Source organism: Papilio xuthus, unplaced genomic scaffold (genome assembly GCF_000836235.2).
Source record: "Papilio xuthus unplaced genomic scaffold, Pxut_1.1 DF827597.1, whole genome shotgun sequence".
In the NCBI taxonomy this organism is placed as follows: Eukaryota; Metazoa; Arthropoda; class Insecta; order Lepidoptera; family Papilionidae; genus Papilio; species Papilio xuthus.
Window position 1 is genome coordinate 3,442,351 of NW_013531052.1, and position 13,787 is coordinate 3,456,137.

At 32.3% G+C, this 13,787-nt stretch overlaps 6 protein-coding genes across 7 annotated transcripts; 3 read left to right on the forward strand and 3 right to left on the reverse strand.

Moving 5' to 3' along the window:
• Positions 1-6: 6 nt before the first annotated feature.
• Positions 7-1,265, forward strand: LOC106118204 (uncharacterized). The gene is made up of 3 exons (XM_013312772.1): positions 7-188; positions 371-523; positions 599-1,265. Exons 1-3 carry the CDS (start codon positions 72-74, stop codon positions 737-739), a joined length of 411 nt encoding a protein of 136 aa, XP_013168226.1. The 5' UTR covers positions 7-71; the 3' UTR covers positions 740-1,265.
• Positions 1,266-1,364: 99 nt separating this feature from the next.
• RpL10Ab (ribosomal protein L10Ab) lies at positions 1,365-3,190 on the forward strand. Of its 2 annotated transcripts, NM_001312018.1 has the most exon segments (5): positions 1,365-1,465; positions 1,620-1,775; positions 2,314-2,469; positions 2,673-2,838; positions 2,984-3,190. In NM_001312018.1, coding segments are annotated over 5 exon segments (651 nt in total). In that variant the 5' UTR covers positions 1,365-1,463; the 3' UTR covers positions 3,155-3,190.
• Positions 3,191-3,274: 84 nt separating this feature from the next.
• Fancd2 (Fanconi anemia complementation group D2) lies at positions 3,275-7,461 on the reverse strand. The gene has a single exon (XM_013313003.1). The coding sequence runs from the start codon at positions 7,315-7,317 to the stop codon at positions 3,325-3,327; it is 3,993 nt and encodes a 1,330-aa protein (XP_013168457.1). The 5' UTR covers positions 7,318-7,461; the 3' UTR covers positions 3,275-3,324.
• A 415-nt stretch (positions 7,462-7,876) lies between these two features.
• On the forward strand, positions 7,877-8,752 carry mRpS14 (mitochondrial ribosomal protein S14). Its single transcript, XM_013313030.1, has 3 exons — positions 7,877-8,063; positions 8,175-8,398; positions 8,605-8,752. Exons 1-3 carry the CDS (start codon positions 7,998-8,000, stop codon positions 8,705-8,707), a joined length of 393 nt encoding a protein of 130 aa, XP_013168484.1. The 5' UTR covers positions 7,877-7,997; the 3' UTR covers positions 8,708-8,752.
• Positions 8,753-8,935: 183 nt separating this feature from the next.
• On the reverse strand, positions 8,936-10,281 carry RpLP1 (Ribosomal protein LP1). The gene is given in 3 exon segments (NM_001312768.1): positions 8,936-9,043; positions 9,656-9,908; positions 10,109-10,281. Coding segments are annotated over 3 exon segments (339 nt in total). The 5' UTR covers positions 10,181-10,281; the 3' UTR covers positions 8,936-9,029.
• A 619-nt stretch (positions 10,282-10,900) lies between these two features.
• Positions 10,901-13,724, reverse strand: LOC106118342 (small G protein signaling modulator 3 homolog). The gene has a single exon (XM_013312990.1). It carries the CDS (start codon positions 13,578-13,580, stop codon positions 11,196-11,198), a length of 2,385 nt encoding a protein of 794 aa, XP_013168444.1. The 5' UTR covers positions 13,581-13,724; the 3' UTR covers positions 10,901-11,195.
• Positions 13,725-13,787: the final 63 nt, after the last annotated feature.

A 13,787-nucleotide genomic window follows, 5' to 3' on the forward strand; every position in this document is an offset into this window, starting at 1 on the left:
CTGACTTATATTGAGTATTAAGATTATCATTGTTTTAAGCATTTTTAAGGGTACAATTTTCCATTGCAAAAATGGAATTCTTTGGAAATACAATGTGTGGACCACAAAACTATATGAAGGATATATTGAAAGAGGATTACCACGAACCTATGACGGAAATTGAAGTTAAGGAGTTATTTAAAAAACTTGTACGAGTCTTTCTTTTTATATATTTACTCAACGTGATATACTTTTATCGCTGCTAGTAAGTATATCAGGTTGACTGCTTTTTATTAGACCAAATTCAAAATGACTGACTATCAACTACGACTGAAAAACTTGTCATTACATTCGGTCTTTTTCTTAAATGATCTTAGTCTGTTTTTTTCAGTCAAAGACATATAGCGACAAAGATAATCGCCGAGGATTAAATGGTTTTGCATACGGTTCATTTGAACGATTTTTGGATATGAAAAAAAAAGGTGTATTGAAACCTATAGGTCCATGTGATATGTATAGATTACCTCCGACATCCTGCTATGAGGTTCGTTTTGTCTCTATATTTTCTTTCATTATTTTAATTATATTACGACAAGTTTTAAGGATGTATTTTTTTAAGTTTGGATGGTGGCTTACTGATACATCACTAACTGGAGAAAATTGGTATCAAGTACAACAAAGATATCCACAGCCTGCTTCACCGTATTCGTTAGTCCTAGATAAAGAGCGTAAAACCAATAAATATGCAACATTATTTTAGTAACTTGAAAGTTTTCATAATGGTAGTTATGAAGAAAACAATCTGCATGGTAAAAGTAAATATGTTTGTTATTTTATGTTTTAACATTGTATAAGTTTTGAATGAATAAGATTCGTTTTAGTTGTAAACATTTGATTTATTTCTTGAGTACTTTGTATGTAGTTCAGTGTGGTAAAGTAGTTATAACGATGCTTGTAAAATATTCCTTCCAAATAATAGGGATCTGGTTATTCTCCAGTCTATCACCAACCAAAAACATTTTGTACTTTTCGTCGACGTCTATTATGCATAGGCACCCATGAATAAGCGTTATCGCACTGAATAGGGATACTGCAACTAGGTTTTTAAAAATGAGGCATAACAAAACGAAAAACAATAACGCCGTCAACATTGTGGCAACTGGCTTTGAACATAGTGATTTTGACTTTTTGTATCGCCTATTTCTTGTATCGCCAACAAATAGTATGTTGTAAAAATTAGGAACTTATCGAGAAATGAATTTCCATGAAGAATGGAATCATGAAATCTTTTTTTTATTAATGTACTCGTATACTCGTTTTCATGTGACCATTAAAAGTAATGTCTTTGGACATTATGTCGCAGTGGTTACATACTCTTTGGATATTGCTCTTTGGAGCAAGCTGTTGTCATCTGTCATCATTCTTTTTCTTTCGCGTTCTTTCGAGTTGTGGCGTTAAAGTGAGGGAAGGTTACTCCTTTCAGAATGTAAGTCTAATTCTAAAAAATCATAATAATCTTTGAACTTTAAATGTCGTTGATATTATTTATGAACAATACAATGATACTTTTTGTTAAAAATTGATATATTTGTAAAAATTATTTTGAAATTATTTTTTCGTTAACCTCAAAATAATTTCAGGTCGAAAGTATCGCGTGATACTCTTTACGAGTGCGTAAATGCCGTGCTCCAGTCATCTAAAGACAAGAAGCGTAACTTCCTGGAGACAGTGGAATTGCAAATCGGTCTGAAGAACTATGACCCCCAGAAGGACAAGCGTTTCTCCGGCACTGTCAAGTATGTTTACCTGGAAAGAGCATTTTCGTGGACTTGATCCATCCAAAATTTGTGTTATCTTTTCAAATATTTGTATTATTAATAGAGTGGAACTTATCCACGTGCTATTAACTGTCCACTAAAATGTATCTGGACAGGGAGTCAGGTTATCTGACGGGACTTTAACCCTGAGTCCTTAAATAATGGGTTGGTATGCCAATGGCTTGCCAAAATAGATAAAGGTTTATTGATGCTATTCAGGAATGTGGTTGAGGTATGAGCCATGAATTGAAACTTTGGTAGCTTAGAAAATCTCATATTTTTATCTTCATATATTTTTAAATAGTGAATATTGGCACCAAGATTATTTGTTTTAAATATACAATCATTTTAGGTTTTATTATATTAAATTGTTGTCAAAAACTGAAATCCTAAATGATGGTTTTTGCATGTATTACCTGACCAATGATGTCAAAACACCACACTGATTATGTTATCATTTAAAGATTGAAAGTGTTAGTGTCTAAGAGTAATTTAACTACAATGTACAACTTTTCAGGCTCAAGTACATTCCGAGACCAAAGATGCAAGTTTGTGTTCTTGGAGACCAACAGCACTGTGATGAGGCTAAACAATTGGAAGTTCCATGCATGGATGCCGAGGCTCTGAAGAAGCTCAATAAGAACAAAAAACTTGTCAAGAAACTGGCCAAGAAGTAAGTTTTACCCCTTCAAGAATTTTTTAAAATTTTTGTTTACCATTATAAACTGACAAAATTGTTTAACTTGATTAACTTTAATACTGTAAATGAAAACTAATATGCTTAGCTTATAGTTTAAAATTTTCTAAACAGCTCTTATATTATTCTAATTTTATTGAATAATACTATACTATGAATAATTAAAATGTGTTTTCCAGGTATGATGCTTTCCTTGCATCAGAATCCCTCATCAAACAAATACCACGTCTGCTTGGTCCTGGTTTGAACAAGGCTGGCAAGTTCCCTGGTCTTCTCTCTCACCAAGAGTCCATGACTCAGAAAATTGATGAAGTCAAGGCTACCATCAAATTCCAGATGAAGAAGGTAACCAAACTTTTGATTTTTACTTAAAAAATTAACTAAAATATAAGCAATGAGTATTACTTCAAAGGAAATACAGTTAACCAAGAAATTTTCAATGTCTGTAAGCTGTTGTAGCAACAATTATAAATACATTTTATGTTTACAGGTACTCTGCCTTTCTGTCGCAGTAGGTCATGTAGATATGACTCCAGATGAATTGGCACAAAATGTCCATTTGTCAATCAACTTCCTTGTGTCTCTGTTGAAAAAGCACTGGCAGAATGTGAGGTCACTGCATATGAAATCTACCATGGGCCCACCTCAGAGGCTGTACTAATTGTACTTCTCAATAAAAAATGACTTTTTAATCTTATTAAGTTTTTTAATTCAATCATCTACCTGAAAATAAAACAAATCACACAAACAGAATCCAAAAAACTCAAGGCAAATTGTTGGGATTACATATAAAAAAAAAACTTTTTTTTATATTTTTTATTCAATAACATGTTAAACTATGTCACTAACGCTTTTAGAATCAGGTTCTAACATTTCGTCATCACTATCGTCTACGTCTACATCTTCTGGTAGCTGGTCATCACAATCTTCAGCCGTGTCTTCACTTTCAACACTTTGTTGTGTTTGAATTACTTCACCATGAATATTTTTATTTTTTAAATTACCCAACCAGAATGCTTCTGAGCATTTATTAGCTACTAATACAGCTTTTACTTTGTAAATTAAAGTTTCGAGCAACTGCCTTATATACGGAACTTTACTCATTAATACTGTATCTTTTTTCAACCTTGAGTGACAGCACAAAGATTGTAAAAACCTTGTTGATTGCTGTAGGAGTTTTAAAATTTCCAATATTTCTTGAGTGTTACTTTTAAATTCCACTTCTATAACAGGAAGACCTTGGGATATAAACATTTTGATAATAGGGATAGATTTTTTTAAAAATGCAGATAAATTATTTCTATTTTCAAGGCTTTTAGAAATATCAGACATACATTTCATAATAGTAGCAACATCCTTCCACAGGTTTAAGTGTTCCGAATTACTCAAGCCTTGGTTTAAATGAGTCTTTGTTACTTCACACAGTGCATTTCCTAAATTTCTGTACAGAACGGGAAAATTTCCTTTATTAATAGATTTAAACATGCTAAGTGTGTCATTTTTACTTTTAAGATGTTGAATATCAGCTGCAAGTTCTATTGTAATTGTTTTAAGAGTCACAATTTCGTTATTAATTAGATATGTGCTAGCGAGTCTATCTACATTCTGGTTAAACAAAAGTCCTTTTTCTACTGACCCATCAGGTGTTTTCCATTGTGTAGACAAAAAGTTTGAGGCAACATTTCTTAAGATTTTAGATAACTGTATATCATTACAATGCTCCTGTAAAACTATTAAAAACTCCAGTAATGCAGCGGCTATGGAAATTTGAACGCAATATTTCTCATGTTTTTGTAAATATTTAGCAATATTTAAGACACAATCTTTTAATGACACAGTATCTTTGCATTCTGCACTGGCTACTGTTCTTAAAGAAGTCTTTAGTAAAGTACTGTGTTGATTTTTAAATCCAATCCATTTGAAATAAATAGTTAGAATATTATAAATAATATCTAAACAACTAAGGTACTCAATAGTTCTCATACAATAATCAATTTCGTTCATTTGGAGGACATTTTTATCCAAATAAGCTGTAATGGTATTCACATGGTCCATTAATTTTGGTAGGGTTTTATTAATTAGGTTTGCACACTTTTCTGCCTTCTTGGCATCATATACTTCACTTGTTTCTTGTTTTGTCAGAAAAGTGTGTCTTTTAATTTTTGATACCAATGTTTCCTCTAAATATTGTTTAATAGATTTCAATAGGAATTGTAAAATTTTTACTGATTCTCTGTCCTCTTCAAGGTCAATATTTAGTAAATGTATTAGATTCAAGTTCATTTTACGGATGGGTAAGGTGTGCATAAGTTGAAGTTGATTTTTGACTGAAACATGATTATCTTGTGTAAATTGTGATCTTACAGTTTCAGGCAAAGCTGTGTCATTCAACTTTTGTTTTTTATTCTGTGAAGTTGTAAGTTTTTTTCCTGAACTAACATTGCCATGCAAAATATATTTTGGTGGCTTATAAGATATTTTTGATAATATTAAAATCTTAACAATCAAATCTTCTAATTCTTCAATATTGGCTATTCTCTTAAACATATGTTCTTTAAGAATTGAATCAGTTTGCGTTGCAAAGGCATTTAGTAGTTCCCTAAACCAATTAACACAATAAATTAAGCAGTCTATAATGGAGGATATTGTATTAGTTTCCATTTCTTTAACTTCATCAATATTAACCTTTGGCATAACAACTGGACACCCTAGCAGTGCATCTATACTAGTAAGCTTTCCTTCATCTTGGGTATAACGCAATGTTTGAACAAGTTTGAACAATGGAGATAAAATGGCAACACTAACATCTCCTTTATTGTTAAGGGCCAATCCAGCAATGTTAATAGCTATTAATTGGTCCACATCACTCTCATCTAACAAACCATATTGCATTGATAACTTTATTTCACCTATTCTTTCTAATTCTATAGAATCAACAATAAAGTTTTTTTCTAAATCATTAGTAACTGCATCAGTCAACCATGCCAAAAAGTTTTTGTTAATTTTGTCTACAGAATTGATGATACAACACAATTCATCATAGTACAAAGCTATCATTTCAGGATAATGTTGGGTACTGCGACTAATTAATTCAATAATTTGGGCAGCTTCTCGTAGATTGCCTTCTGATAAGTGAGAAAATGTTGTATAACTAATATTTTCTGGGACTTCTAATGTATCATTGTCATTGCTATTACTTGCCATTAAATATTTCACAGCATGAATACCAGCAAGGATTCCTTGTGTTTTTATTGAAGGATTGGAGCTACCTAGTTCTTTTCTTATAATCATGTGAATATCGTCACGAATAAGTGAGTTTTCACATTTGTATGCAAGGGCAGAAATCAAATTCATCACTGATCTTATTTCTCCTAATGTCATATCATCCATTCTATCTAACAATGTTAGCATCTGTAGGCATTGAGGCTTTAACAATGATATATCTTTGGATGCAACATTATTCAATATCTCAAGTATGTTCACAAGAACTGGCTTACAATACAACCCTAACTGAAGAAGCTCGGCAACAATAGTTTGGCAGTATTCATCTAAATTAGATAACATCAACATATATATATGCGAAGCAAATGACTGTAGTATAGGATCCGCTTTAGATTTTAGAAAAATATTTGTCAAACTAATCAAGTCTTTAAGATGATTTTTTAAAATTGGTTTGTATTTTTCAAATACATCATCTAATAAATTCTCTTTCAACACATTTAACTTGATTTGTTTCTTCAATAGATTTTCCAATTGCTTTTGCCTTTCTTCAGAAGTTGAATATAAAATAAGAACAATAATAAAATCAAATGGTTTGTGATCTGTGTTCATTTTACAATTTGCTATGACCTTTAACCACGCATTAGAGATCAGCTTACAAGAAACCATCGAATTTCTAATAGCATTTGCTGTAAGTACTTGGCTTGAAGCAATCTCTTGGGTAGATGCTAAAGTTGTAGGCCAACTTATAGCGTTTCTCAATCCTTGTACCGCTTTTAAGTAGCCATTTTCATTCATTCTACCACGCATAAGTAGAACTTTTACAAAACATGGAAAGTAACTACATTTAGATAAACCCAGTAGAATATTTAAAGTTTTCTCTTGAATTTGCTCATACTGCTCATCTGAGAGACAAAGATTTGAAACACAATCCAGAACAGCGGGGATCAGATCATGATCCTGACTTAATATTCTACATAATTCAATTGCTACATTGTTATGTTCTTTGTCACCTAAAATATCAGGAATAGCTGTTATGATCTCAAGGCGAACCATTTTTTCTGTAGAAATTTCTAATAAGTCAATAAGATGTGTAGCCATTACTTCACTACTAACTATGCAATCTAATGATGAGACACATTTTAAAATCATTTGTATCCAAGGCAAGCAATTTGATTCAACTGCCAAGTTGATGGCTCTTGTAAATATGTAATCAATCATTTTTCGCTGCAAAATTGGCACACCAAGTAATATTTTCAGTACACTATCACTAATCAAATGTTCACTTAAACCATTATCTAAAATTTTTACAACATTCGGAAATAAGTAATGCTTAAAAGTATCAAGTGCTTCACATTTCTTTGTCAAATCTCCAATAAATTCTGAAGCATTTCTGGGGTAGTCATAATGTTTTTGAAGATTCTTTTTAATGTTACGTTTTATATAAATTGTTTCATGTTTTGCTATAATTTTTTCGGGTGGATCCTTTAAGATAAGCCCACTTTCCTCTAAGGTTTTTTGAAGGTAAGTTATTTCAAGGTTTCTTGTTTTCTTTTGGCTACTTTCAGATCTATCACTCTGAGAAGTTCGTCTTTTCGAACTCATTTTAAGAAATTTACAGAGTGGTGGATTTACAACTAAGTAATGATAAATAACAAAAAAATCGTTTTTATAAATCACTTAAAGTATAATCTTTAAACCTTTTTCTTTACGAATATGTTGTTTTCAAAGTATCACTTCAGCGTTTGTTTTTTAAATTTTTAAACTTAATTTGACATTTGATTTTACATGTTCGTTCATAAATTCCATTAAGTATCACAGATAAAATAGGTAATTTCTCTTGTGGTTTTGAATGTATAATTTTAAGCGATTTAAAATAGAAAGAGTCGTTAGCAGTTCCCAATTTAAGGAAGTATTTATCAATTTAAATTGACGATGAAGGTATATTTAAAAAAATAATTATTTATACAGAGTTTGCCTACTAAAGATGGATTAGTTTGACAACTGACGCCTATGAAGTATCTAATTTATCTAAATATGCCTAGCTCTGATAAATTTATTGCATCTACAGAATTTATGAAAAATTATTAAACTGCCATCTTGTGGCCGAGGCCCGTACACATTTTTCGGAAATCTGGAGTTATCTATAAACTCTGGTTTTATCTATGCCGAAAAACAAATGTCAAATTGTGCTGCAATTGTAAATTGAATGCAATTCATTTTGAAGCTAAAAATTATGTTCTAATAAAATAAGGAACCCTTAGGAGATTGCATTAATTTAAAAGATGAATTTAAACATAATTAACGCTGGGAAGTTTATCTGGAAATCTCAATCTGTTCCAGGTTATGGGGTATGTTTAATTAACACATATTTTATATAAATAACATCTAGTTTAAGCCAACAAGATAAGTAGTATGTATTTCATGTGGTAATAATACATTTCTATCCATTTATTTTGCAGTTCCAACAAGTCCGAAATAAATGGGCCAATTGGCTCATGATTCGCGATGTGAAAAGAAGGCGAATGAGCGCTGAAAACTTTTTGGAAAGAACCAGAATTAACGCAATGAGAAGAAATGATGTGCTTCCAGTAGAAATTAGAGAGCTTGCTGATAAAGACATAAATAAGTTTGAGATGAATGCCATCCCTTTGAGGATAAACAACAGATGCGTCATTACATCCAGGTTTGTACACAAAATAAAATATTGGAGTATCTTAATATGAATTAACATATTCATTGCAGTCAAAAACCTTGTTCCAATTAAAACAATTGGCTGGAGTTAATTACTGCATCAATTCGAAGTTAACAGATTAATTCTATTTCAGACATATACAATGTCTGAAATAGATTTATTTCTGAAATATTCTGCAAAATTTTCACTTGTTTCAGACCTCGGGGTATTGTGCCAGAATGGCGCATGAGTCGTATTGTGTGGCGCCATTTGGCAGACTACAATAAACTATCTGGAGTCCAGAGAGCAATGTGGGGATAATAGTTATTTGAAATAGGAATTAATAAATTATAATAGTTGTTTAGATACATGTGTTTTAATTGTATTCTTCCATAATTTGGTATCAATGGCAATTGAGAAAATACAGGTGGGAAAAATAACAAGCCTGCAGTGTTTTTATGCTAATTTCTTTCAACTTAATGGACATGTCTATCAGTCCCAAATCTTTAAATATTTTTTGGATTGGTGAAAAAATAAAAACAAGTTTCAGAAGTTTTACTTTTTTATAAAGTTTATTTCCTTACAACTAAATAAGCTTCATGAAGCTTAACAATGGAATACCACAGTGTTAAGGTAAAGCTTTTTAGTCAAACAGACCTGAAACAAAAAGAAAAAAATTATTATTAGTTTGCCCCATTTGCAATTCACATGAATTTCATTCTTTTAAAATTCTCAGTAATATATTTTGTCAATCACATTATTTCTGAAGCTAATACATGCTAAACATCATTGAAAACCTTAACAGAAATAAACACGTAAGACCTAGAGTAACCTTTATGGTTTATTCCAACCATGTTTAGCACACCCTATCTATGCAGAATTAAAAAAATATTAGCATATGTATTCTTCCATGCTGTGTTCTGTGACATATTCAATTGAGATTTTTTCTGGAGATACTTTCTAATAAACATATATCCATCTTAACTTTTGCATTTATAACATTAGTCAGCCTTCTTTTAACTTTATAGTATTTTAAGTATTCATAATTTAAGATAAACCAGAAAATAAGTCTGTGTTTTATATTTTAAATAACCTGTTTCTATGTTATAAAGTGTGCAATGGAAGTAGGATTCTAGATTAAATTTAAATTCTGTGCCTAGGCAACTAGTGTAAAGTGAATATTTAGTCAATTTTCATATAACACTATTGTATATAAAAAACAACAAAATTAATACAAACTCAGCATTTAATTAAATGAATTTAACTTACCGAAGCCCATGTCATCATCAGACTCTTCAGGTTCTTCCTCCTTCTTCTCTTCCTTGGCGGGTTCTGAAGACGGCGCGGCTGCAGACGCTGCGGCCGGAGCGCCACCGGGCGCAGGCGCGGCTCCCACACCTGATCCGATGTTGGTGATCAGGTCACGTACATTCACACCCTCCAACGCCTTGGCGAACAATCCTGGCCAATAAGGCTCAACATCCACGCCGGCAGCTTTCAGTATGGTGGAGATCTTCTCACCCTATAAACAAAACATGTTTACATGAAATCTAACATGACTCTATTCAGTAAAATAAACGAACATCTACTCAAAAACTTACTCGAACATTAATTTAGGGCAAAGTTATTGTAAAAATATTGCATACTTTCACGGATTTTACTGGATATAAACTTTTGCTGAAATTAACCTATTTATAATATACAATTAAACATTGTACTTACAGTTACAGCAACATCATCATCTACTAGGATGAGAGCGGAGTAAACGCAAGCTAATTCAGCCTTTGATGCCATTTTTTAATTATTTAGTGCAAGTCGCCTGGTGGCCTTAGCTCGGAGAGAACAAGCACGTTTGATTTCTTGATTTCGAAGAGAAATTGAAAGAACGACACCTGTCAAACTCACATTTGATGTGTTTGTATTGGTGTTGCCAGCAAGACCTTGCAAGAAATTCAAAGATCTTTTTTTTTTATTTATGACCTGGTAACATAGACCTTTAGGTCATAATTCAAAAATATTCAAAGGTCAAACAAAAACCGTAAAAAGGTTTTAATCGGTTTGCAGAGAGCAGAGACGTCATGTTTACCTATATTAAATTGTGAAAATTAATGAGTGTATCTGCACTGGTATGATTCTATAAGTTTGAATTAAACTAGTTAAAAGTTTATTAACAATAATACCTAAACTACGTGGGAGGATAGTCCGCGCGCAGAGCACGAAGAATTTCATATATAATGATCTTTCTCCTTGGCGAATTCGAATTGTCAGCGGGGACAAACATTTTTTGTAAGGTGTAGTTTGAAAATTTTAATATGTCAACAAAGTTCGAACTTTATTTTATTACTTGATTATTTTTATATAAGATAATTTCATTGTATTATTTATCTGGGACTAACTTATCGATTTTATCATAAACAAGTAAAGTCAATTAAAATATAATTGTGGGTTTCATTGAAATAATAATGAAAATCAACTAAAATCAAAGTGGCATAAATGAGAACATAAATTTATTCTGATATTAACAATTATAATAAACTTTGAAAATGAATAATTAACAGATAAAATACAAATAAATTAGGATGTTTAGATATTAAGTACAATGATCTTGAAATTACAATTAGCTATGACAATGAATTATTACAAAATATTAAAAATTTACACAATTTAAGAAAATTAGTATATCTAGGCATGGGATCACAATATTTGGTGTGTTATTGAGATCAAAGAAATGAATGAAGTCAACTTTAAGGTTCTTAAAATTGACTTCCACTGACTGAACTGAAATAGTTTAGTAAAGAAATTATATGTTTTACAAATCCCATGAGAATAAATGATGTTTTACTAGCATGTCTCTAACACCTTCTTTCAAAGGCTGGTTTTGTGTATCTTTCTTCAATGGCAGTTCCCATTCAGGGTTCAGATTAAAACCAAATTGAGAAAGTATTCTTAGTTCACATTTAATTTGAACCCATCCTGGTGAATTTATAAAAGACCAAGGATGATACCATTTTTGGACAACATCAACACAAGAGCATAAAACTTCAAGCCATAAGTGTAAGGCTTCTTCATTTAATCCCATGCAAATTAAAGTACGAAGTTTAACATCCATTTGAGCATGTGCATTATCATGAGACAAGTTAATAGCCTGAACACATCTGTACAGTAACTCTTCTGGTGTTAAAACCTTGCCTTCTTCATCCAGGCGATATGTTTTGCATAAGACTAAACGACTGTAAACTGAATTAAAATCCTTTTCAACCTCTCTGGAAGATGCCTCTTCAATAAATAACCATGGGTGGCAGGGTCCGTCTAAGAAACTTGGTTTCTTAATTCCATGCAATAAAACTCTTTTGAAAGCAGGTGCCAATACACCTCTTACCAAATGTGCAGCTTTTTCTGTTATAGAGTCATCACCAGCTCTGCTGTATTTAACACCCTTCTCATCTAAAAATGTCACAAATCGGGCTGGAAACCAACCCCTTAGGCCATTAAGCTCTCCAATCCAGCAGTGCTCATCTCTAGAACTAATTACCTCAATTACATCATTCTTCCTAAATCCTAACTCATCACCATCCCTTCTTTCAAAATCTAACAATGCCTTTGCCCGTCTTCTCTTACTTCTTGATACATTTACATATCTTTCTCTATCAGCAGCATGGCTCTGCATTGTATAGTCTGCTGTTAATTGAACTTCAGATTGCAGTTGAGGCTCTAATGTTAAAAAATGACGTGCCACCTGTAAAATGGCTTCTCTGAGGTCTACAAGAATTTCAGTCTGCTTTACATTTTTAGATACAGCATCTTCATTATTACTATCATCACCAAATAATATAGTTTGTATTACTGATTTGTTTCTTTTTATCTGTCTCCTTTGAAGATGCTGTTTTGGTAAGTTGGGAACTGCACTAGGGTTACCAACTAAAGCTCCTTGGTCAGCCATGAGATATGCCAAATGTCTTCTTCTATGTGTTTCAATTAAGGCAGGGCTTAATGTATCACCACAAACTTCATCAATTGTCTTTATTAACAAATTTACATCATCAATTTCACCAGGTATATCAGACAAGGCATTGAATATTTGAGCAGAGTTTGAAATCTCTGTAAATCTATTTTCCCTTATTTTAAGCATGGCAAGAGTAACTTTAAAAAGTACTATAGATCCTTCAAAAAAGAACAGGTCCCATATTCTTAGTAAAATTTTCATATGAACTACATTAGCATATAGGGTTAAAAACCAGTGCATAGTTATAAGAGAAAGTTCTATGTCATGGGCATTGAGGACTTGATCTATACCAGGAAGATATGTGGAGATTAAACTTCTCAGTACCTTTTGATCTGCTTGTATACCAATTAATGTAGATGAATAGTAAGATGCAGGTAACAGATCTTCAACAGTAGTACACATTATCCAAAATGCCTCCTCTTCCTCCATCAGCAGTAACAGAGAAGCAGCAATCATACCTGTTCCTTGACAATATCCAATGTCTGGATACAGCCAAGCCAGTGCTCTAAGTATTCGACGAAGTCGAGGTACTCCAGTACTAGTTGGATGTGAAAAGCACACATTGTTAGGCAAAATTTGGACCAAATCCTTTTCAATTTGTTTACTAGTCACTAATCCATCATCACTAGATGCTCTTACTATTTCATGATATGTAATTTCTGTAGTTGCCCTTTTTTTAATTGCACCACAAAGATGCATCCATACTTGTGGACGTAACATATGGGGAACACCATCTTTTACCATTTGTTGTAGTTTTTCTGACTTTGAAAATTTTCCTTCACTCTCGGAAAAACTTATTTCTTTGCTATAAAACTCCCATTGGAGACGGTGATGGTCTTCTTCTTGAACAACATTTGACGTTAATTTGTCTGATATTTCCGATCCTTCTTCATCATCGACGCAAAAACCAAATTCATCGAATCGGTAATCCGGAAGACCACCTTGACCTTCAGACTCGGGTTGTGCTAGTTTTGCCATTATATCTTGAGGTACCATACTTTGTGTAAGGGAGGAAAAAGGTCCACCTGGCGCTGGAAGTAATTCATCAGCGAGATTTAATCCTCGTATGGCATCAATTACATCTTCTGGGTCATCGTCCGCTAATGATGCACTTATTTTACGTTCGTGATCTTCACGACCAACGTAGCCTACGTGGTCTCTTGAACTGAACAAAGATTTAGCTAAATTCATTTTTCTTTATTGTATTTTAACCGTAAAGCAAAACTGATCATGAAGACAATGTCAGTATAATAATCTGATATTAAAAATCATAAATATCATTTGCACCAATAATTGCACTATTGTCACTTTCTCTTTCGTTTTTGCCTTTTTTTATGCGAGTAGTATTGCCATTTAAAACCAAACTACCAAACTACTGACAGACTATAATTTAAAAAA